General features: G+C 42.6%; 1 protein-coding gene across 1 annotated transcript; it reads right to left on the minus strand.

Annotated features, from left to right (window-relative positions):
• Positions 1-351: 351 nt before the first annotated feature.
• Positions 352-25162, minus strand: LOC124616361 (acylpyruvase FAHD1, mitochondrial). The gene is made up of 4 exons (XM_047144674.1): positions 24989-25162; positions 23342-23438; positions 3910-4053; positions 352-774 (listed from the first exon to the last, which is right to left on the minus strand). The coding sequence occupies exons 1-4, from the start codon at positions 25063-25065 to the stop codon at positions 430-432; spliced, it is 663 nt and encodes a 220-aa protein (XP_047000630.1). The 5' UTR covers positions 25066-25162; the 3' UTR covers positions 352-429.
• Positions 25163-25812: the final 650 nt, after the last annotated feature.

The raw sequence follows: 25812 nt of genomic DNA on the forward strand, positions 1-25812 counted from the left end.
ATAGGTGATGGTAGTGGTGAAAGGGAAGGACAAGTGTAAAGCACAATGTGGACACACAGCCTACCCAAGATCACTAATCCACAAAACATGTCACATGTTCTCACTGCGCAAGAGACTAATTTGACCCAAGAAACTGGCAGACAGGAACTTTCGCCTCCTCTATTCCCATTGCCAGCCAAATACTGATGACAACAACTTATACTGTCAGATGTGAAAAGGCTGCCTCAGAGGCATGCAAATGTGTAAATGATCCCTGACATGTAGGAGGTTTTTTTTTTATTTGGGGTGGGGGTATGGGAGGGGATTATCAGGTGAATTAATAGCTAGGTACATATGACAATGAACACAAACTTCAGACACCTACTTTATTTCACAAAATTTCAAGTTAACAATTCCATTGCAAATTAAAGCAGCATACATAATAAACATTTATGTTCTAGCTTTAACAGGGAACTTCATGGCCAGAATATTTCCAATGCCTGCTTCTATAACATCTCCAGGCTGAACACGATCGAAGCCAGGTGGAGATCCTGTAAGGATCATATCACCTTCTTCCAGTGTGATAAATTTGGAGACGTAACTTATTAACTCTGGGATAGAAAAAAGCATATCTGAAGTATTGGAATCCTGGAAAGTCTTCCCGTTAACTTTTAACCATAATTGTAGATTTCCTGGGTCCTGTATCTCATCACAGCTTATGAATCTGCTCACAGGACAAGCAGTGTCAAAACCTTTGCCCAAAGCCCAAGGTAAGCCTTTTGCTTGGCATTCATTCTGGAAAAAAAGCAAAATAATATTAATTAGAATCATTAATGCTGGCTGAAATAAAGAAAAAAAGCTATAGAAAGTTTCACCACATCTACATCTTGGGACTAACTTCTTTGCCCACTGAAAAAAAAAATTAAAAAATTTCTATTTTGGCAAAAGCTAATACTTTAATTTTTCACCATTTCCACCCAATCTTTGTGTCATCTTTCCCCATCGCCCTTTCTTTTACTGGGAGCAGTACACCAATGTCATAATTATGTCCAAGTGGCATTTCAGGTTATCCCTGCATGCTTCCATAAATAGTATTCTCTGCCAATGACTACACAGTGGTTTGCCAGACTATGGATGTAGATGGTATTGAGACTCACTTGTAACATGAGAGCCATTCAGAAATTAGGCTCACTCAGCTAGCACAGGAGATACTCATACTGGGAAAAACAGAGAGAGAGAAATACACAGACCAGACAACAAAATGGAGTGGAAGACATAATTATGACTTCCATGAAAATGAAATGAATATACATTGGGCATGAAGTCAGATTAATGCATCGTACAGTAAAACCCCTTTTACATTCCTGCATTTTATGTTCTCCCACTTTTATGTTCATTTTTGTTGGTCCCAACAGAAGTCCTGTTCTCTCAATACAATCCTTTCACATCATTAACAATGCTGTGTTACAACATTTCCTGCATTTTAAGTTTTCTTTGATGTTATCATGACCTTTAACACTGATTTTAATACAGATTTCTACAAAAAGTGCATTGTATTCCTGCTCAAAGACAATCCTGGAACAAAGCAGAAAATGCAGACTATACACGATGTTAATGATCATGTAATGCAGCATTAGCACAGAAAACAGTTTTATTATCAGTGTGCTGGGTTGTTGTTGTTGTTGTTATTGTTGTTGTTGTTGTGGTCTTCAGTCCTGAGACTGGTTTGATGCAGCTCTCCATGCTACTCTATCCTGTGCAAGCTTCTTCATCTCCCAGTACTTACTGCAACCTACGTCCTTCTGAATCTGCTTAGTGTATTCATCTCTTGGTCTCCCTCTATGATTTTTACCCTCCACACTGCCCTCCAATGTTAAATTTGTGATCCCTTGATGCCTCAGAACATATCCTACCACCCGGTCCCTTCTTCTTGTCAAGTTGTGCTACAAACTCCTCTTCTCCCCAATTCTATTCAATACCTCCTCATTAGTTATGTGATCTACCCATCTAATCTTCAGCGTTCTTCTGTAGCACCACATTTCGAAAGCTTCTATTCTCTTCTTGTCCAAACTATTTATCATCCATGTTTCAATTCCATACATGGCTACACTCCATACAAATACTTTCAGAAACGACTTCCTGACACTTAAATCTATACTCGATGTTAACAAATTTCTCTTCTTCAGAAACGCTTCCCTTGCCATTGCCAGTCTATATTTTATATCCTCTCTACTTCGACCATCATCAGTTATTTTGCTCCCCAAAAAGCAAAACTCATTTACTGCTTCAATTGTCTCATTTCCTTATCTAATTCCCTCAGCATCACCCGACTTAATTCGACTACATTCCATTATCCTCGTTTTGCTTTTGTTGATGTTCATCTTATATCCTCCTTTCAAGCCACTGTCCATTCCATTCAACTGCTCTCCCAAGTCCTTTGCTGTCTTTGAATTTGCAATTGCATCAGCGAATCTCAAAGTTCTTATTTCTTCTCCATGGATTTTAATACCTCCTCCGAATTTTTCTTTTGTTTCCTTTACTGCTTGCTCAATATACAGATTGAATAACATCGGGGAGAGGCTACAACCCTGTCTCACTCCCTTCCCAACCGCTGCTTCCCTTTCATGTCCCTCGACTCTTAGAACTGCCATCTGGTTTCTGTACAAATTGTAAATAGCCTTTCGCTCCCGGTATTTTACCCCTGCCACCTTTAGAATTTGAAAGAGAGTATTCCAGTCAACATTGTCAAAAGCTTTCTCTAAGTCTAAAGCTGCCTATATTATAGGTTCCTAGGTATGGAAGGGTGGGAAAGTATGCCTTAATGATAATCCCAATCTGACGACAGTGACTCTAGTAGCAACCTTCCTTCTGCTCATTGCATTGTATAACAACAGCTTAAATTTAATTTCACTGTCATTTACACAAATAAACTCTGCTTTTGAAGACTGCCATCTGTATATGGCCTTTCACGAATCACTGTTACTTCCACGTGAAATATGCTAATCCACACTAGGCATGCAGTCTTATGTTGGTATGACCTGTTGTAAGATGTAAGCATTGCTCCTCAAGCTGCTCCATAATATGACAATTTCCACCCTCTTTCTCACCCTGGATGTCCTTGAATTGAGTGATCTTTTCAGTGACAAAATGTACATTTCATGCCTATTGCTCTCTGTTTATGAAGACTGCCAACTTTATTGTTTTAACCAATACTGTGTTACAAGTTCTGTTTACCATAATTTTATAATGATTATCAGTAATAAACATCAAATAGAACACAAATATCTTTTTAATGTGGTTTCACAACAGAATTATGCTTCCGTGTTTTATTTACACTATGTGACACGATCAGAATGGAGAGGGAAACCAGTGTGCACATTTGAGCGAGCCAGCACTCTGCCACTGCCTTAGTGATTGATGCTTAGTATACTGCAGGGAGACAAGCAGAGCTAAACAAAAACAACTGATTATGTCACATTTTTTAAATGGGCAAAATTTAAATTGTTTTAATTTCATGTTTTGAACAATAAAAAGGGAATGACAGTAAGAAGAATTTATTCATTTTTGTTTGTTGTTTGCTATGATTTCCTGTATTTTACACTTTCTTGCACTTTACACTATTTTGGGTCAGTTCGCTGAAATATGTAAAAAGGAGGTTTTATTGTATATGAACCAATAAAGATTTTTCCTGAAACCCAAGAGGTAAGAATAAATCAAGACAATGATCAAACTGCAGTTGAGAAGATTACATTATAAAAATTGAAAGGGCAGCAAGGACACACATGCATGGAGAAGTCCGGCAGCCTTTATTCAGAAGTGGATGAGAAGTGGTTGTTGTTGTTGTTGTTAATGATGAAGATGGCGATGAATAGAAATTAAACTTGCTTGGAAAGGCTAATTAATATTCAACTATTACAAGAAATTACTTACAATAATACTTATTTCAGTCATGTCCAGTCCCAAACAGTAACCACCAACATGAGACATAGCATCAGCTACTGAAATATTTCTTCCTTTTCGTCCAATTATGACTCCAAGTTCCACTTCCTCATTTACATGGGAATCAGGATAAATCTAAGGAAATAATAAAAAGAATATCATATAAAATCTATGCTACAGTGTTACAGAGAATTTAATAACATAATACCATACAAAGAGTCAATATGCACCTATTATAATCATCATTTCTACCATCTTCCTCAGCTCTTCCAGAGGATATGAACTGCAGCAAGTTCCTCCACATGTATGAGGGCAAAGGAAATATGAATGAAAAGGGGGAGTGGTAGTGAGACTGGGGATCAGGGTGGTACGAGAAGTGGAGGGAAGGGAGGGGAGGGGGGGGTGCAGGATTGCGCATGGGCAATGGCAGGGCAGTTTGAGGAGGTAGTAGTATTAGGACGAGAAGGTAGCAATGAGGGGGCAGTAGCTCTGTGGCAGTTCTGGCACAGTTAATAATGGGCTTATACTGTATGGTTTACAAGTATTTGTCATTGCATGTTTAGTAGTGAGACACGATCCTCTGCCAGAATACTGCTCATGTAAGTGATGGGAAACACTCCAGGCCCTAGCCTCATACCACTGTAGAGAACAGGATACAGCATAGTTAACAGAGATCCAAATCCTGTGTATAGCAGGCAATCAAATCGACTGAGATAGATGGGAGGGAGGGATGATAATTAAACTATTTGTTACTTCAAAAGTAATCATCATAACTTTCAATATATTTATCTCACTTTGAGACAAGATAGTCAGTGACTTTATCAAAAAATGTTTGCAGCTGCCTATGGAACCATGATTATACCCAGGCATACACCTCTTTGTCCAAAGCAAATCGATGGCCACAAATGTAGTTCTGCATGGCTCCAAAGGTAAGGGAATCACCTGGGGAGAGATTGGGACTGTAGGGAGGATCTGTAAGGGCTTCCCTGGTAAACTCCTCCAACGTACTCGAAACAACCTTTGCAACATGTGGGCCAGTCTACATTTTGAGTTTCATTGGGAAGCCCTTACACATCCTCCATACAGTTACAATTTCTCTCCATGAGATTTCCATATTTTTAGAGCACTGAAGAAAGACATTCGTGGCCGTCAATATGCTTTGGACTCAAAGATGTGCAAATTTAAATCATGGTACCACAGGCAACTGCAAACATTTTTCCATGAAGGTGTTGACTGTGTTGTCTCTGCATGGGATAAATGTATTAACAGGTACGGTCATTACTTTCTTCCATCTATCTCGTTTTCATTTAACTGGCCTTTACATTTGTAGTCTAGGTGGAACAGTATTAATGATGTAAAAGTATGGACAATTATGTTATCAGATCCTAGTATGGTACCACTAAAGAAGGGAGAAATTATCACTTTTGTGGCATGCACGATCATTCTGACGACATTTCGATGATGATGCTGATAGTGTTTAACGGACTAAAGTGCTGGGTCATCAGTCTCACACGTGAAAAGGTAAAAGTAAAAATTAAAAAAAGTAAATCAAAGAGTTTGAAAACGCCCTTGACAGTGGTTATAACACAATAGGTAAAAGAAAATAGAGAGAACCCAGGCAGCATCTTGAGAAGAGAGTCTAAAGGTACAATGGGTTGAGGGCGGAAAAAGGTAATCTGCGTTCACATGAGGAGGTATGCGCCACAGGGAGAGGCTCTCTCACCCACAACCACTACTAACATTGAAAGTGGAGGCGTATTACAGTTTCATTCAAAATCCACTCTCACTTCAAAATGCAACACTCTTGAAGTGGCTGTCTCATCATCTGCAAGCATCTGAGGTAGTGAGGTAGGTAAGCTGAGAGTGTGCCACCGATCAGCCCACAGGACACACTCAACAAGAACATGTGCTATCATCAGGAGACTACCTTAGCTGCAGTGAGGAGGATCCTCCAGACGCACAAGGAATTCATGGATGAGTATCAAGTGGCCGATGTGTAGACGACATAATACAATGGCATCTTTACGAAAGGCCAGGAAAGATATATCCACATCTTAGTGGGTACTTTAATCACTCTCAACTTGTTTTGTGTCGTAGTAGCCCACCATTCCAATTCCTGGAGTCTCAACATATTGTTTTTAAGTAGTAATCTTAAATTGGTGCCCAGTATTCCAGTGTCAAATTGATCTCCTACAGTTGTATCTTCAGCTAGACAGTCGGCTAGTTCATTCCTGGAATGCCTATGTGGCTTGGTGCCCAAATGAAGATCACTGTCTTTCCTGAGCTGTGGAGGTCAACCAGTAGGTCCTCAATGTTGGTGACCAGAAGATTTTTGGGATATCACTGGGATATGCCTTTTAAGCAACTCATGGAATCACTACAGATCAGAAAGTTCGTCATGGCCAGGGATTTAGTGTAACGCATGGCCTGATATATGGCAACCAACTCTGCAGTGTATACACTACAGAAACTCAGCAAATACTGCTTCTTGTGTCCCCTTGAGTGTGCAAAAGCATAACCAATACTGCCACTGAATTTCGATTTGTCCAAGTAGATGCATACCAGATTAGAATAACCGTGGATGATTGAATAAAATAGGTGTCAGAGAAGGGTAGGATCACATCCTTCTTGGTCTCACAAGAGGTCTAGCCTATTCACATGACAGGGGACAGGGTACAGGCCACGGGAGGGGGGGGGGGGTGCTCAAGACTGAATTAAAGGAACACAAACTAAAGAAGTTTTGAGTCAGATCCCAGTTGGTCTATCCAGTTTGGACAATGTGTGGGGTGTGAGTCGTGCTTGGGTAGTTCAGTTTCTAGAGCACTTGCCCGCGAAAGGCAAAGGTGCTGAGTTCGAGTCTCGGTCCGGTACACAGTTTTAATCTGCCAGGAAGTTTCGTATCAGCACACACTCCGCTGCAGAGTGGAAATCTCATTCTGGAAACATCCCCCAGGCTGTGGCTAAGCCATGTCTTCGCAATATCCTTTCTTTCAGGAGTGCTAGTTCTGCAAGGTTCACAGGAGAGCTTCTGTAAAGTTTGGAAGGTAGAGGCGAGATACTGGCAGAAGTAAAGCTGTGAGGACGGGGCGTGAGTCGTGCTTGGGTAGCTCAGTTGGTAGAGCACTTGTCCGCGAAAGGCAAAGGTACCGAGTTCGAGTCACGGTGCGGCACACAGTTTTAATCTGCCAGGAAGTTTCATATCAGGGCACACTCTGCTGCAGAGTGGAAATCTCATTTTGGGAATGTGCAAACAGTCTGAACTGTTGGTTGTAGAACGCAGCTGAGTGAAATGGGTGAATAGGCACTTGACAGATTGTGGTTGCATAATTTGTTAGAAGCTGCTGCCGTCTAACTCATAGAGGTGAGATACCGGTTTCTGCCGGGAGGCTATCAACAGGGCTCGTATTGAAGGCCCCCACTGCCAACTGCAGGTCAGTGTGGGGAACAGGATCCAACAAGTTCGGCACGGATGGTGCTGCTGATCTGTAGGCAACACATCCATAGTCCAAGCGGAATAAGATCAGCACTTTGTAAAATCTCAGAAGAATTATGTGGTTCATACCCCACGAGGAGTTACTAAGAAAATGAACAAAATTTAGCTTCTCTATGCAAGCTGTCTTGAGCTGATAGACATGTGGCACCCACGTTAGTTTGTACTCCAGTAAAATACCTAAAATTGAAAAGTTTCAATGATTTCAAGTAACTGGTCACCAAGATAAATTTCTGGGTACAGGTGCACAGTCCAGAGTCAGCAAAAATGCACAACTTGAGATTCTGCAGGAGACAACTGATAGCCATGATTCAGGGTCCAGTCATGTACTCTCTATACAGCCCCTTGAGGTTGGCACTCAGTGGCGCACAGTGGTGCAGGGGCATAATACAGGCAAAGATCACCTAAATACAGTGACAGAGTGACTATGGGGCCCACTGCATTTATGACAATAGCGAACAGCTTTACACACAGAACCACCCCTGAGAGACTCCAGTTTCCTGTACATATTGATCGTTGAGAGTTGAATCTACTCAGACCTGAAACAGTTGGAGAGATAGGAAATTCTGGATAAAACTGGGTAAAATGCTCTAAAAACCCCACTCATGCTATGTAGATAGGACATGATGCCACCAGCTGGTATCATATGCCTTTCTTTAGGTCAAAGAACACAGCAATCAGATGTCGGCAATGCGCAAAAGCATTGTTCACTGCAGATTGCAGATGAACCAGATCTATGGTTGGCTGGAAAGCCAGAAAGCCACTTTGGAATCATGATATATGCCCTACGGCTTCAAGCTAGTTAAAATATGTGGGTTCCTTCACAGTTTCAGTAAAGAAATAATATCTTCCTGCCATTGAGAGGGAAATTCTCCTTACCACCAAATACAATTAAAAAGCCAGAGGATATGTTTAATGCTGTCAGCACAAAGATGTTCTAGCATTTGGTCGTGGATTTCGTCAGTTTCACTTCAGTGAATTGTGCTGCAAAACAATCAGCAAGTACCATAGAATCAGCGCAGATTTTACCACTGACAAGGATGCCAGGAACCACCATGGGTGGTGGATGGCTGCAAATGCGGTGGAGTTTAGTCCATACTTGGGACGACAGGGTGTGGGATCGTACAGATGATACATATTGCTCCCAACATTCCTGCTCGACAGGGTGTGGGATCGCATAAATGATATGAGGGCTATGCCGAAAGTTTTTAGCAGAATGTGCAAAAAAAATTTATTTGCAAAAAAAGTTTACAACTTTTCAAAATACTCTCCATTAGCATGTATACATTTTTCCATTCTCTGAAACCACTTAGAAAATGTGTCAGTCCAAGCTTCTTTTGGGATGTCATTTAGTGCACTCTCGTACGCTGCAATGGCCTCTTCATCTGATGAAAACTGCTGCCCTTGAATTTTTTCCTTAGTCTTAGGGAACAGAAAGAAGTCACAGGGGGCCAGGTCAGGAGAATAGGGGGGATGGGGTAACACCCGCACTTTTTCCTTCTCCAGAAAGTCCATCGTTCTGGCAGCCCTGTGCGCAGATGCATTGTCGTGATGCAGCAGAAGGTGCCCACTCTTGGACTTTGGATGCTGTGACTTCCATGTGGCGATGACTTTTGGAAGACAATTGTTCACGTACCATTCAGCACTGACTGTACGACGTAGTCCAAGCTCACAGAGGTGAGATGCCCGATATTTGTGAAAAAATTTGCCACCATCTTTTTCCCAGAGCTCCAACTTCGTTTAACTTTTGTGGGTGGTTCCTCCCCTGGAAAGCACCACACAGAAGACTGTCTCTTTGTTTCAGGGTCATAATGGTAGACCCACGTTTCATCACCTGTGACGATATTGTAGGTGTCTTGGGACTTCCCTCCATTGAATTTTTTGAGCATGAAACGACACAAGTCCACTCTCTCCTCCTTTTGGCTTTCTGTCAGGGAATGTGGCACCCAACAGGCACATCTCTTAGTAAGGCCTAAGTGACTATGGTCTGTGCTGCTGTTGATCCAATATTTAGGGTCCCTTCAATGTCACAAAATGTAAGATGTGGATCTTCTTTTTTCCTCACAGCATCAATGTTTTCAGGAGTCACAGCTGTTGCTGGCCGACCGGGACGAGGTTCATCTTCAATTGACTGCCGACCCCTCGAAAACTCGCGAAACCAATTTCCAACTGTGGCCCTAGAAGGGGAAGCTTCACCAAAAATACACAGCAAAAAAGAATGGCATTCTTCGGCACTTAAACCCTTTTTATAATCGTAAAAAATCATGGCGCGAAAGTCGCGGCGCGACAGCTCCATCCTGCACCGTCTCTGACTCAGCACTGCCTGTGCTTTCTTACCGCAGTGTGGGGGGATCATCGCTAGCCAGGGGCTGCGCGCGCACGTCCCAAGGTCGAAAAACATCGCTCTATCGAATGATAACAACCCCATTGTCCTCCGCCTTATGGTTTACGGGCTGCTAAAAACTTTCGGCATAGCCCTCGCACATATTGCTCCCAACATTCCTGCTTGACAGGGTGTGGGATCGTACAGATTATACATATTGCTCCCAACATTCCTGCTTCCTTTTCTTGAATTGTCTTGCAGCTCCAGTGTTGAGTAGGCAGACATCCAATTCTGAAAGGTGTCCTAATATTCAGCCTCTGGAATACACTCTCACTGCCCCACAGAGGATTATGGGCATTAAAGTCCCTCAATAACAGGAAGGGGAAGGTAGCTCTTCCACTAACTCAAACAGCTAGTAATAGTGGAAAGGTCCATGAGGGAGTATAATTGCATATTGTCATTCGAACTGAGAGGAAGACATGAACGCCCATGGTCTCCCCTGTAGTGGTAAGGGTCACCTGCTCACTGGAAGTGTCTGTGTGTGAGGGTAGTACAGACCCCATCGGACGCTCTCTCAAAATTAATGTGACCAGTACAGCAGGGTTTGTAGTTTACTGGAGCAGGGAGGTGTGTTGCCATAAACCCTGTTTCCTGAAGAACTATGCCAGTTATGGAGCAAGTAGCCATTAAATGATGGCGTTCGGTCAGATGGAGATGGTAGTCATTATTGTAGTGAACAAGGAGGGTGTGATTCCAGACAGTTGATACACTGGTGAGACAGATGGCCCTACATCTAATGCTAGACCGTTAATGGCCACTAAAAACAGAGATACTCTCAATACAGAGCCCTGCAGGACCCCATTCTACTGGATATGGGGGCACTATGAGAGGCACCAACTTTGACACAGAAAGTATGGAGGGACAGAAAATTTTGGATGAAAATCAGGAGCGGGCACCAGAGACTCCACTCATATAACGTGGCAAGGATGTGACGTCGACAGGTTGTGTCATAAGCTTTTTAAACTAAAAAAAAACGGCAACCAAGTGATGGTGTGTGAAAAAGGCTGTTCAGATGGCAGACTCGAGGAACACAAGATTATCAGTGGTAGAGCAACCCTGGTGTAAACCTCCCTGGCATGGAGCCAGTAGGCCACATGAGACCAGGACTGAACATAACTGCCGGCTCATCATACATTCTAGCAGCTCACAAAGAACGTTGGTGAGGCTGATGGGCTGCGGCTATTCACATCAAGCGGGTATTTACTAGGTTTGAGTACGGGAAAGATGGTGCTCTCCCGCCATTGAGATGGAAAGATGCTGTTGCACCAGATCTAGCTGAAGATGAAAAGGAGATGTTGCTTGTAGTCAGACGAGAGATGTTTAATTATCTGACTGTGCATTCGATCTTGTCCAGGAGCTGTGTCGGGGCAAAATGCAAGGGTGCTGAGAAGCTCCCACTCTGTAACTGGGGCGTTATAAGGTTCACTTACATCGGCCATTTGATGGTGCAAAAGGCTGGGGGGTAATTTGCCGATGCAGAGGCTCGAGCAAAGTGCTCGGCAAGTGCGTTTGTGTCTGTAGATAGCACGCCATCGATGTTAACGCCAGGGACACCTGCTGGGGTCTGGTACCCAAAAACATGTGTGAACTTCGTCCACACTTGGGGAGGGGACGTATGGCACCCAATGGTCAAGACATACCTCTCCCGACACTCCTGATTCCGTGTTTTAATAAGCTGGCACAAGCAGGCATCGAGCCGTTTAGAATCTATTAGGTGCTCCAAGAAAGAGTGCCACTTATGTCGCTGTAGGGCCAGCCTATGCTCTTTAATGGCCTCAGCAATTTCCGACGACCGCCAAGGTACTGATTTTCCCCGGGGGCACCCTAAAGAATGAGGGATCATGTTTTCCACCGCAGAAACGATCTTTATAGTGACCTGCTCAACCACCACATCGTTGGTATTATTTGGGGGAGACTGATCAGTAACAGCAGAGGTGAAAGCACCCCAGTCTGCCCTGTTTAAAGCCCATATGGGTAAGTGTCCGTGGGCATGACGCTGGGGGAGCGACAGGAAAATCGGGAAGTGGTCACTACCACACAAGTCATCATGGACTCTCCAGTGGACAGATGGGAGAAGTCCTGGGCTGCAAAGTGATAAATCAATGGCCGAAAAACTACCATGAGCCACACTGAAATGTGTTGGGGACCCAGTATTTAAAAGGCACAGGTCGAGCAGAAACAGTAAAGTTTAAGTAAGCACGGTGCCATCTCACACGGTGGTAATGGGCGTTAAAATCTCCCAAAATAGGAAAAGTTTAGGGAGTTGATAAATCAGTGCAGCCAAGATGTTCAGGGGTACCACACCATCTGGAGGAAGGTATACACTGCAAACAGTATTTCTTGCATCTTCCTTATCCTGACAGCCACAGCTTCAAGAGGAGTTTGAAGGGGCACAGGTTCACTACATACTGAGTTTAGGACATAGATGCGAACTCCACCTAACACTCTTATTATATTTGCTACAGTTCTTGTAATATCTCCTACAGCCATGGAGGGCAGGGGTCCGCATTGCTGGGAACCAGTTTTCCTGGAGGGCAATGCAGAAAGCAGGTGTAAAGCTTAGGAGTTGCCGTAGCTCAGACCGGTGGCAACCGATTATCCATAAGAGCCCAGTGGATGCGCCGGACGAAATGAATTCCTCTCCGCTCTAAATTGGCGTGCAGCTCATCTTTTGCAACAGATGGTCCCTGTGAAATATGATACCGTGTATCATATTTAAGCTCTTGCGGGACATGATGGTAAGAGAAACATCCCTCAGCTTGTCACAGGCGAGTAGTGCCCGTGACTGGGCAGAGGATGTTGTTTTGATCAAGACTGACCCAGATCGCATTTTGGACAATCCCCCCACCTCTCCAAAGTTGTCCTCCAAATGCTCAACAAAAGCCGGCCGCGGTGGCCGAGTGGTTCTAGGCGCTTCAGTCCAGAACCGCGCGACTACTATGGTCGTAGGTTCAAATCTTGCCTCGGGCATGGATGTGTGTGATGTCCTTGGGTTAGTAAGGTTTAAGTATTTCTAAGTTCTAGGGGACAGATGACCTCAGATGTTAAGTCCCATAGTGCTCAGAGCCATTTGAACCATTTGCTCAACAAAAAACTGTTCCTTCATCGACACGAAGGATACCCCATCACCTCTCTAACATACAAGGTACTGGGGCAAATAAAATTCGCTGCCATCCTTAGCCTGGCGTTCCTCCCATGGTGTGGCCAGGGAGGGAAATGATTTGGGGTTATACTCCTGTGCATTAAATTGAACACTGAGAGACAGCTGGTGCTTGACCACCAGCAAGAGACGACGTAGTAAGCTTCATGGCATGTCATCCGCCCTGGTGCCACTCACTCTGACCACAGGCCTCCCCCACAGGCCCCACCCCACCTCAGCAAGGACCACCTGGCGGGATGGCTATTGTCGGGAGTCTCAATGCCCCTGGGAGACGGGCATCTATTCCTTGGCCTACGTGGGGAGTTAACAATGCAGGCATCAGCAGAGCAATCCCTGTGTAGTCAGGGGACTACAACCAACAGGGTGCATGGCGGCCCTACCACAACGGACTGACTACTGAGCTGGGTATGAGGTGCAAAGAAGTCTATGGTCATGGTCAGCACAGAAAACATCACCTATAGTGGAGGGAGGAAAATGCACACAGGAAGATGTCCTCGCCCAATAGATGGAGAATGAGCAGAACTGCAAAATCACAATGAGAAAAAATGGATGCACCACGTAAGGTGCCCTTCCCTAGTTGGCTCGCTCTTCTGGAAAATTTTGAAAAATGGATGTCAAACCCTACAGGGGACCATCACATAAAGGCCAAAATGTGAGAGACCCTTTTCAGTTGCCTCTTATGACAGGCAGGAATACCTCATACCTATTCTAACACCCGGACCCGAGAGGGTGGGGGAGGGGCACAATAGTCTGAACCTTTGGTACCTAAAACATCTCATCAGAGAGGAGGAAAATAAAGCCTGACATGACACCTATAAACCATGAACTTAACCTTCTCAGGTAAAATGTTGCCTTCAAAGGCTATGATAAAAATTCCAGTGTCTACTGTATTATCCCTGGATCACCTCTGAATGTGGCGAACACAATGGACTCCATGTTGTGTCATACTAGTACGCACCTCTTCATCAGTTTGTAGCATTAGGTTCCAATGGAAGATAACATCATAAATTCTTTTGAGCTCATTATGAGGAGAAACAGTGACTGGCATATCTTCTATCTTGACAAAGGATTCAAGTTCCTGTGATTGGTCAGCATGCAGTATTTTGATCAGCAAAGATCTATTTCTCATCATTTCTATTGCAGCAACCTCCCCAAACCAATCTTCAATATTTTCAACTAAAAAAAAAACTTGGCAAATTGTCCACATCCATTTCTCCTTACATGGTTCCCGTCGTGAGGCATGATCAAAGACGGAAGTGGTATAGGATTGTAAACCTCTGCATTAACATCTCTGTTCCTGACTGTTGAGATGGCCATGTTGACAAAACCACCATTAAGTTTGACCCATTTCATTGCGGATCATCCACTCCAATGCCACTCTCCAGTCAGAGGCTCTCCCCTTGGGTACTACCCCCCCCCCCCCCCCCAAGATGTCAGTGGGCTACCACCAAGAGGGTACATGGAAACCCCACCAAGGTGGACTGGCTGCCATACTGGTGTTTGGATGTAAACACAGATCCACTTGATTGGTAGGTGCAAAAGATAACAGTGCAAGTGGAGAGTTAATGCACCACAGTAAGGCATCCTTCCCCAAATGACCAGCACTTCTCTAAAATTTGGAAAGTTGAGGTCAAACTCAAAATGAGGGCCACATTTTAAAAAGCAAAAAAAGGGTGAGGGGGAAAGTATTAAGAAGAAGTGGAAAGAGTGACAAAATTCAGAAGTCCAAAGAATAGTCAAAATACCAAGGTGAAAACATGACCAAATAAAAAGACTCCTGTTGGTCACCTCTTATGACAAGGAATGGCTGCAGGCCTGTTCTGGATCTCGACACCAAAGGCGACTAATGACATCTCATGTTGGATCTTCAGCTTCAGTATAGTTATGAATGTAAAAAACCTGAAAACTGGACAATGTGTGCTACAAAAGAGCTCTGGTAATGGGCATTCTGTAATTCGATGATAGAAACAGAGGAGATAGATGGGAAATAGTTGCTGACATGGAATTCCTTGAAGTTACTCCATTACAGGGGTGAGGATGGGACTGCAAACTGGTCAGCCAACACTGGAGAAAGTGATTTGTTTCTTGGTATTGAGAAGGCAGAGTTCATGGTACTGGATCATTCAGATTGATTAATATACCTCTGATCGGCCCACTTAGGTGCATAACCCCACAGTGCACTGTGGGCTATAAAGACTGCCAGTAACAGAAATGCTGAAGACTGTTTCTCTGCTAGCCATTTTCAATCATTACCTTCATTTTGGGTAGGAGGATAATCTTGCATTCTGGTACCTTGGTATTTACAGTTACGTATTTAGAAGTACCTTGTCACTAAGCACGTAAGTGCAGAAGCGTACAGATCCTGGTGTAGTTTCGGCTTCCGAGGGGGCTTCAACAACTGTCCCTGGGAAAGACAAAGCCAGTATTAGTTTGCATCCTGTCACTGTGGTGCTTTCAGCCACTGTCTGATATCTGGTTGAGAATCACACTTGAAAAGTTCCTCGAGGAAGGTGTCACATTGCACTTCACCTATTAATGAGTTGTATTTTGCGTTATTAGATATGTTGATCTTATCCTTTAATTTTGTGGCTGTCTTTACATAGGTATTTGTTTTCTCGAGATTTTTGGCGCAGTTGTGTGTTTAGGTAATTATTTTGTTTCTGTTTGTTTACCTGTTCAAAGATTTCTTTAATTGCTGATTCTTGTAGTTAAGCTGGATGCTTTGCTTAGGTTTGCTTTCCATTCACCTGGTGCACACCCGAGGGCAGTTCTATTGTTACTATTTACACGTAAACATTTGCTTCAGGACAAGTTGTTAAACATCTGTCACAAATGACTTTGTAATTATTGAAAACTGTGTCACCTTATACCAACTTCTTTGCCTAAATGTATGTTATATACTAGCTGAACTTTATTTCTTGGGTTTTACTTTCTTCCAGATGATGATGATAATTTATGGTGGAGGGCACTAAACAGCAAGGTCATCAGCACCTTTGCATTCGTGATTCACTGCCAAACATAATGGAAAACCTATGGAGAAAGGTAAAAAAATGGACTATCAAGTTTAATCTCACCACAAGAGTCTTAAGGCAACCCCAATAAGGTGAGCTTCAGAAAAGCCCATAATAAAATCCCAATGAGACACAGCAGAGTAACTGGATAAAATCATGGATAAAACACCTGTAAAGACACGGTTAAAAACGATCAGATAACCACTGCTGGATGACTACCTATAAATAATACGTGATCCAGCCACTTTGTGACACATTAAGATCTCACACCCAATATTTTGAGAAGAATTCTGGACACCACACAAAATCTTAACACACGAACAACACTCACCTATTTATCAGTTAGAATAGCGGACAGATCTTCAGGGAAACCTATTTCAACCCTCAGATCACCATATAAAACACACTCAGTTAAAATAAGTCATATTGACAGCTGTGTCCCGCCCCTTCTTCAGACAGTCATGAGTGGAAGGAGGTAAACCATGGACACACTGAATTTTTTATGGAATGTAATTTATTATTCCTTGTTTCCAGCCACTGAGCCACCGACACATGGTCTTCCTGGTCACAAATGAACTGTCAGCCTGCAGGGTCCTGAACAGCAAACAGGAGGAGGAAGGGAGCAAGCCACCTTGTCAGCCGGATCAGAGAGTTCTTTTCCCTGAATTCCTATGTGCCCTGGGACACAGTAGAAAATGATTTCCTTGTCTTGCCTTTGCAAGGGAAGGAGAGCATCCTGCACTTGCTGCACCATCCGATCTGCTGGGTACATCTGCCCAACAGCGAGAATACCACTTTGAGAATCTGAGCAGATGAGGAATTTCTTGTCATTATACCTTCTCACCTGCTCCATTGCCCTCAGGATAGCAAAAAATTTCATGTAATAAACAGGAAACTACCCTGGGAGCCATGTCCTGAGGACACTGTCAGGGAATATAACAGAACATATGAGAAAATCTCCCTGCTTCGAACCATCCATGTAGACAGTAGTAAACTCTGGGTGGCTATGTAAAATCCAATTAAATTTAATTTTAAAAATGCTTCCTGTACGCAGTAAGTTCTAAAATCACTCTGGGTCTGGGTAGTAGCCAGGAGAATACCCTACTCCACCCCTGGCTGGCTTTGGACCTTACTGCCCCCCCCCCCCCCCACCTTAATAGCTCAAGACTCTCCCTTGCACGGATCCCTTGTTGCTTGTAGCCAATAGTCGAAAAGCTGTACCAGTGGCAGTTGTAAAACTTTGCTGGATGCTGGTACATAGGAACGAAGGAAGTCCTGCATGCTTGGTGTACCACCAGACAATGATGCTGAATGGCTTCTGCATACAAGCTAGCAACAGGGATTGTGCAATAGACCCCTGTTGACAGCCTGATACCCTCGTGGTGAATTGCATCCAGCAGTTTGAGGTATGAAGGCCTCGCTGACCCATAAATCTGGCCTCTGTATTCAAGCCAGTTCGCACAAAGGCCTTATAAAGTTGGTGCAGACATGCACTGTTGGGTCCCCAAGACACATTTAAGGATGTTTAAGGCCTTGCGCCGTCTCAGTTTCAGTTTTTTAAGGTGTGGTAGGCATGTTCATTTATCATCAAAAGTAAGGCCCAGATACTGCACCTTTCCACCAGCTTTAAAAGTAAGGCCCAGATACTGCACCTTTCCACCAGCTTTAAAACAGATAAATTCAAAAGACAGCAGGAATGATTAAAATCAACACAAACTTTTTTCTCCAATGAGTATTTAAAACCTGTTGTGCAAGACCATTCCTCCAACCACCTGATCATCAGTTGCAATTGCTGAGTAGCTGTCACGAGGCTGGAGGATGCACATAAGATGGAGTAGTAGTAGACAAACGCAGAACACAGTATGGGATGTAGCACTGTGGAGGTGATACTGTATATTGCAATACGGAATGCTGCGACACAACCTCGTGGGACACCATTCTCCTGCTTAAAATGGTAAGATAGGACATTTCCAAACCTGTATCTAAAATATCTGTCCAAGACAAAGGACCATATGACGATGGGTAGACATCCATGGAATCACCACTGATAGAGCTGCGACAAAATATTATGCCTCCAGGTAGTATCTTAGGTCTTTTCCAAACCAAAGAAAATACAGACAAAGTGTTGTTTATGAAGAATAGCTTGTTGAACTGCTGCTTCTAGCAGGGCCAGGTTGTCAAGTGTGCTTTGATACCTCTTGAGCCCACTCTGGGAGTGACTGAGTAGGGACCTGGTTTCAAGAACCCACACTAGGCGCCGATTGACCATGCGCTCCGGTGTCTTTCCTATGCAGCTTGTTACGCTAATACTATAACTACCGGTGTCTGACCGATCCTTCCCTGAATTAAAATGATGATTAAAATATATCCTTTCCATGAACTGGGAAAGTTGCCTGCCATCAAAATTTCATTAAAGAGCTGAAGGAGGACCTCCTCCGACCGTTGGTCCAGCTGCTTCAACATGCTACAAGTTAATAGGTCATTTCCTGGGGTCATATCACAAGCTACTGACAATGCAGAATCCAGCTCCCACAGAGGGAAAGACTGGTTGTATTCCTCCATGTTGGTGGAATGGAAATCAAAATCAGCCTTCTCTTGTGTCTCCCAATATCGACATAAAGTGAGATCCTGGCTAGAGTCACCCGTAATGGACTTACACGATTCAACCATTGTCTGAGCTATGTCTCTCAGCGATTTTACAAGAGACCCCTGTATTCGTACAGCTACTATTGGCGGTTAAGAGCTGCACCTTGAGATCCTCCTGATGGCTTTCCATACTTTACTTGTGGATGTGGACCTGTTAATTGAGTTCACGAACTCTTGCCAAGACCTCTGCTTACTCTCTCAAATTATTTGCCTCACCTTTTCACACACCCTTCCGAAGTTTGCAAGTCTCAACTGCACTGCATCGACTGAATCTGCACATTGCCACCATCCTGTGCCTGATTGGGGATCGACACTCATGATGCCACCAAGTGACAGGTCGGCTCCTAGGTGTTTCTATTGACTTTGGGATGGCTGCATCAGCTGCATGGTGAATCACAGCTGTAATGTAATCCACCCAGTTCTGGTCACTGTCACACTGCTCGAAAACCACTAACTGCCTGTAAAGCATCCAGTTAGCCCATCTGAAAAGGCATCTCAGTGGCTTCCTTTCCAGATCTGCTCCATCAGGCGAGGGTATGGTTGCCATCATGAAGGTCATCGTCCACTGGCCACTGAGAAGCATCTGCAAGGGTGCGCAAGCAGAAGGAGAGATCTATGGCTGTAGGCTAACCCAGGGCAGTACTAAAATTTATAGCTTGACCCATGTTCATCAGTATGACATCTATTGTATGTATCAGATTCTCAGGTACCTGACCCTTGGGGCAGGTTGTGTTAGAACCCCATAGTCAACTGCATGGGTTTAAGTCCCCTAAAAGGAGAAAGGGACAGGGTAACTCATCAAGATGATGAGTGAGGATTCCACTGTCAAGAGGCTCATGGGGTGGTAGGAACACAGAGCACACTGTGATGGCAACATGGGCCTCTACCTGAACAGTAACTGATTGTCATGTTGTGGTTAAGGGAAGAGGTGAGAAATGAGAAGGGTCCTTGACGAGCACTGCAACCCCACCTTTTGCCCTGTCACCAAAATGTCATCTTTTCTGTAAAGGTGAGCCTCCAAGTACAGGCGTGTGTCATCATCATCAGTCAGATGTGCCAGAATGATATCTGATGGTGCCTGGGACAACTTTTGACCCGAATGCTGAGGTCCTTTCCCTGTCCCCTTCTAAGCAAGGACGAGGGGGAAAAGAGGCAGTGAGAGCCACTATTCCTTGAAGAAAGTGAATGTTGAGAGGCACTCTATGTTTGGGGTGCCTCTGGGCTGATCACTGTGAAAGCGTTACTGGTCTCCTCCACAGTAGCTGCATGGATCGTTATTTCTGTAACTTTGCTTTGGCACATGCAGGTGCAAGTACAGATGCCGTATGTCACCTGTGTCAAAGCGTCGGCCTTAGGAACGGGTTTCCACACCAAGGAAGAATAAGAAGTGGCAAAGACAGGGGGTTTCATCGCCTTATATTCCTTTCTGGCTTCTGCATAGGGGATCTGCTTGGTCACTTTTATTTCCTAAATTTTGCATTCCTCTGCAAAAACAGGGTAGTCTCGGCTCCAGACTGGGAGGCTCCCAGAGCAATTAATGCAGACTGCTTGAGATGTACAGTTGCACCCAGCTTAATGGGCTGCCCTTCCACACTTCTCACGGGCTGCTTCACCTCTGCAACTCAGCTTTGTACGGCCAAAATGCTGGCATTTGAAGCAGCGAATAGGATAAGGTACATAGGGCCTAACCCTGAGTTGGAAGAAATGTGCCATGATGTGTTCAGGTAGCATCGTAGAACTGGATGTCACAGTGAAGGTGGCATTCTTCTCAATTTCTCCATTATTCTTATGTGTCCTTTGCTCCACATCTCTTATCCCCTCTGATGCTCATTCTTGTTTGAGTTCGGCAATGTCAATGTCCATAATATCATGACAGGTGACCACACAAAAAGGTGTCATGCAACTCAACAATGACGTCATACTCACCCAATTTTTGTTACCTCCTGGACTTTAGGGTGCCAGCAAGCCCTCCTGGACATTTATGGCTATAGAAGGGGGCACTGTTTCAAATGTCCCATCCATCCTCTTGATCACTACAAAGACATTCCGAGTCATGACTCCTTCAGCCACGTTACTAACAAGTTTATTTTCATGAGGACTAGCCTCCCTCATTCTTCTCCTCCTGCTGGGAGGAGATGATGATGTTGAGGGTTCCATCTCAGTCCCTTAAGCAGCTAGGGAAATAAGGGTCCATACAGACAGAGCCCCGAATGCCTGAGTAAGCCTTATACAACTGAGATGTGGCAGGCTCCTGAGAGGTTGCCTGCTAACGACTGTTCCACCTCAACGGGCATGCACCTGCTAACGACTGTTCCACCTCAACAGCACAGCACACCCTGAGACTGAGGTTTTTTTTAATAGATGTTTATTCCATCCTCGCAATCTGGGGGTCAAGCCAAGATCCCCATTCCCCGTGACACACAACTTGGCCGAGTCTCAAAAACTATCATTGGAGCAAGAACAAGTATGCCATTGCATCTCTTGCCCCCAGGCCCATGTACTCTTCCCCCCCCCCCCCCCCGCCTCCTACTTGATTGGGATCAGAGTACGCAAAATTATTTTTTTCAGAAAACTATTATTACTCCCCTAATAATAATTGCATGATGACTTTTACACGATGTTACCAAGATGTCAAATTAGGTGTCGCACGAATGACTGATATAATATTGCTGCAAGTATTTAAAAAATACTTAGTAAAACAAAAAATGTGCACTTTTATCCCCATCTACCCTATGGCTTATTTTCCTGACAAATAAATCCGTCATACATTTTAATTTTACCCTTCACTTGTTTTGTTATATACCTTACTCTGACACTCAATTGCCTTCCAAATTACTAGGATCATTCTTTGGTGGCAGTTTATAAATTATTACCCAATGGCTGCGGTTTAGCGAAATGCTCAGCTCCTTTACATCAACTGTCTAAACTACCTTAGATCTAAGAGGATTACTAGCTGCTGAGCTCTTTTTGACTAGGAGTGCTCCATTCCAGTCTCTTTACCGATTTCAGTGAAACTTCCATAGTATTGTGGGCACTGATAGATGACATTATCAAAAATGCCTTCCCTCTTGTCAGACCAAGAGATTATTTTGAACAGAATGTGGTCTTTCACTATTAATGAATAAGTTGTGTTTTAAATCAAACAGTGTGTCATCAAACTGCATAAAAAGGGCTTTATCTAATTCACAAACAAACTCCACAATTTCCCAGTACAATAGCAGTAAATCAAAATTTCCTTTACATTTTACACAAGACTGAATTAGTGTGATAATTCACTACATGCTGTTAACCCAGTATTATTTCCAAATTTGTTACAAATTCAGAAGACCATATATTCACAATAGCACAACTTACACTTACTCAAGTTTACTAACAGTATAAATGAAGAAATATTACCTGATAATTATTTCACAAACATCATTGAATGCTGACAGGTTTTCAGAAAAGTAAAAACATAACAAATTATCTGATGGGAGTATGCATTACTAATTCAGCAAAAGTATCTGGTCCCCTGCTATGGCAAAATACCTTCTGGCCTTACTAGTTCTTTAGATGCCCCTTGCTGTCCAGACCCATTTCACAATGTGTGCCCACAGTTGAATAGTTGAATTACATACTCAAAAATAGTTTGTTCAATTGATTCCCACTAGTTAACATAAAGATTGATATGATATCTTAAATTTCCATGGCTGGAACAATGGTAGTGTGCTGAATCCAGACATTGCAATGAGCTCACATGACAAAAACAAGAAACACACAATGAAGTGCAAAATATATAGGAATATGACAATTACAAAGGATGATGACACATGATTTGGGAGTGCCACAATTGATCCAAGAGCACTGTGTATCACTGCAGCAGAGTTTAATTATGGCACTAAAAACAGTACAGGGTATGTTCAGCTTTTCTATGGTGACTATAACCTCAGATTTTTTCCCCCTAGGATAACATTCATCCTTGTAGAATTGTCTGAATTGCTACAACATTGCAAATAATGACACTGGATGAATGGAGTGGTCTCCATATTTGCCAGACATTAATAACATAGAGAATTTGGAGGATACTTTCAAGAGATGTCACTACCTCACACCTTTCAGGATTTATAAAACACATTCAGGGAGGAATGGCGTCCCATACCGACAACACTTTTGAACACCCAAATTGTAAGTGTTACAGACAGATATTTGTTGTGAATTGTCATCTGTAATGAATATACCATTTCTTGAATTATTGAGATGCAGGGAGTAATGGTATTCGTTGTGACTACTGATCAGAGTCTAGGTTTCTGATGTATGCATTCATGTGACTGTCCATTGTGTGGAATCCCTCTTCTGTTGCACGAATAATACTAATATTTTCTCTAAATGTTCATGAAGTCTTTTGAGGCACACTTCTGTATTAGTAGGAACTACAATACGGCTTGGGATTGTTCCTGAAAAGCTGCCAACAGCTGGCAATTAGTTGTTAATTTTTTTTTATATTGTTTGATATGAGGTTAAAATCAGCACCATTTTAGCTTTGAGAATAAGAAACATGTCATTGAACATAGATAACATAGGCCTAACTAAAAAGACCACTATGCTCTACCTACCTAACTCCCCACCTCTCCCTCTCTCTGATGGATCATTGTTACAAACAAGCCAAATTCTAAAAGCTAAACAAAGGTATCTTGCAAAATACAGACTTCATAAACACAGTGATTAAAAAATGTGTGCACAAAGTGCTCTCTTACCTCGATACTGGAACCTTCAGTAATGTACGCTGATGTTGGTTTTAAAAAAATTATAGGAGTCTTTGGTGCTGGTTGTTTGCTTAGTTTCACCAGTTCTCTGCAATAAATATCACAAAAAGTAATAAAGGTGTTTAAGTGTAACTTAGACAAAAATTCACTATTAAAGCCATAATGGATACAGCCCTGAATAAGCAATCTGAAACTGACAGACTTTGTACAGTTAGTGTTTTAGATTTTCAAATTTTGACGTGAACTCGTTTTGTCAGATGTCAGTCTGGAGATAATGCTTAAAGCAAATGATCAAATCACACCAAGAGAAAAAAAAAAAAAAGAAAAAAAAAGAACAGTTACTGAATAACAAAATACTCGCACCCCTGCAGCAGTTTATTTTCTTTCTTTCTTGATCACTAACTGTGCTATAAACTTTTTTTGATATCATTGTTTGTGCTGCTGTCTGGTAATAAAATATTAACTATAGGGACTTCTCAATTTATCCTATGTTTACATACAACGTACATTTTGTGGTGGAAGGTATTCCACACCATGATTACTCTGTTTTCCTGCCTCAGGTCTGAATGGATAAAGGGAAAAATGATTATAAGTATGTTTATTTCCCTGATCTTTCCCTTATGTCCTAGCACCGAACACACAATAAAGGCAGCAGACCTTTGGTACTGATACTTCCCATTTTAATTTCTCTTAAGTATGTTTGTCAAATACTGTCTCCAGTTTTTTAAGGTCAGATAGGAGCTGTTTTAGTACAGTAATATGGTGTCTTTTGGTATGAATGCTGGAAAATGAGCATATGTATTAATAGCATATACAATGTTACACATTCCTCACTGGGAACTGTCACAATACCTTGAGAAAGTTATATGAGGAGGTACTCATTAACCTCAAGAACAAATAGATGGAGGGGAAGAGACAAAATTCTCTTCACCAAGAGTGGTCCTATCTGTTACATACTATGGGGATTAGAATAAAGAGGGGAATGAAGTTGTACTAAACCTCTTTAGTGCGCCCAGTGACACATATTACAGATTAATTTTCATTCGTTTTGTAAGTATACACAAATGTATAACATACGGTACCCACACTTCAACTCATCCCTCGTTTGTCGGATGCTGGGTGCAGAAGAGTGAACAGAATCGATTTCTTACATTAACTCTTCCTTTACAGACTCCTCGCAAATATATTCGTCTCATAGTGCCCTAATTTTGAAATTTGGCAAAATACTCTAATACACAAAACCGCATACAAACTAGGGCATTAAGAAAAGGTACAACATTCTCTTCAGTGAGAAGTTTTGTATCATTTTCACAAATTCATACAAGTGTCAATCGCTGGCTGTAGTTTTCTTATTAACATTGGTAGGGTCCATACGTCTGTATAATAAAGAAATGTGATTCCACAAATATTCTTGTACTTCCAGAGAACAAAATCTAACAAATGCGATGTGTTGAGTTGAAAATCTACGGTCCATATTTAAAGTTTCGACAATGATGACAAATACATGGATTACCCTTGACTACAGAGAAACTTTAAATTGCGACGGAATCGATAAAAGGTATATACTGAGACACATTCAAAGTATCCCTTGAATATACTTAACAAGAATGTGAATGTTAACATATGTTACAGACATACTTGTAGTTTAACCCAGCGCCAATTATTTTCTTTCCAATTTTAGTGAAATTTTTCAGCTGTTCAGTAGTGTAAGACATTTTTCCTGCTCACTTGACGATCTGCCTACAACGTCACTATATTTCGCACTGCACTTGAAGCAACCCGGCCGATAAGATAAGAGAAAGTTGGCAGCGCGAAAGAGAAATTGCGATAAACTTCACTAATCAGTCCATAATTTATTTATGGGTTGTTCTAAATTCTAATGCTTGGACACTTTTGTGAAACGCCTTGTCGACTACCGGCAATATAAAAACAATACTGGTAGTTACTCGTGCCGTTAAGTTATTCTGTTAATCATGAAAGGCTACAAAACATACCTTGAAATGTAGATTCATAACGTACGCACGCTGCATCGTTGGGATAAAATTGCTTATACTCATTCTATGAGGACCACTACAATATTTTACATTACGAATCCACTTCATATTTACTTTTACTTCACTTTTTCTATATCGAGGCAAGTAGTAAGTGTGCAGGTACAGAATTACGTCGGATTAGATTTGGACATGACTGAGTGTGTACCAAAGTGCAAGAAAACCACTTCAGCTTTAATCATGCGCGAGGAAATATCACACAACGAAAGCTAACTACGCGGTCTTCCCTCTTCGGAAAGCGCTTCGTATCTGTTCAGTGTTTACTGTCAACAAACGGGACACAGGTACACCCGCTTCTCGGTGAAACGAAAACAATCTTCCCTTCCCAATTTCGTTCGTCAATTGTTTCCGTTCCGTACTAGGTACCAACATCAACACGCGAAGTGTAGGAGAAAAGGCGAATGTTGTTAA

Source organism: Schistocerca americana, chromosome 1 (genome assembly GCF_021461395.2).
Source record: "Schistocerca americana isolate TAMUIC-IGC-003095 chromosome 1, iqSchAmer2.1, whole genome shotgun sequence".
Taxonomy (NCBI): Eukaryota; Metazoa; Arthropoda; class Insecta; order Orthoptera; family Acrididae; genus Schistocerca; species Schistocerca americana.

Coding starts and splice junctions, on each gene's coding strand:
- LOC124616361 (XM_047144674.1), bottom strand. CDS start 25,065: ATGTCTTACACTACTGAACAGCTGAAAAATTTCACTAAAATTGGAAAG. Junction 23,439..24,988: donor GGCGCTGGGTTAAACTACAA/GTATGTCTGTAA, acceptor TATTTATTGCAG/AGAACTGGTGAAACTAAGCA. Junction 4,054..23,341: donor CTGAAGGTTCCAGTATCGAG/GTAAGAGAGCAC, acceptor TTATTTCCTTAG/ATTTATCCTGATTCCCATGT.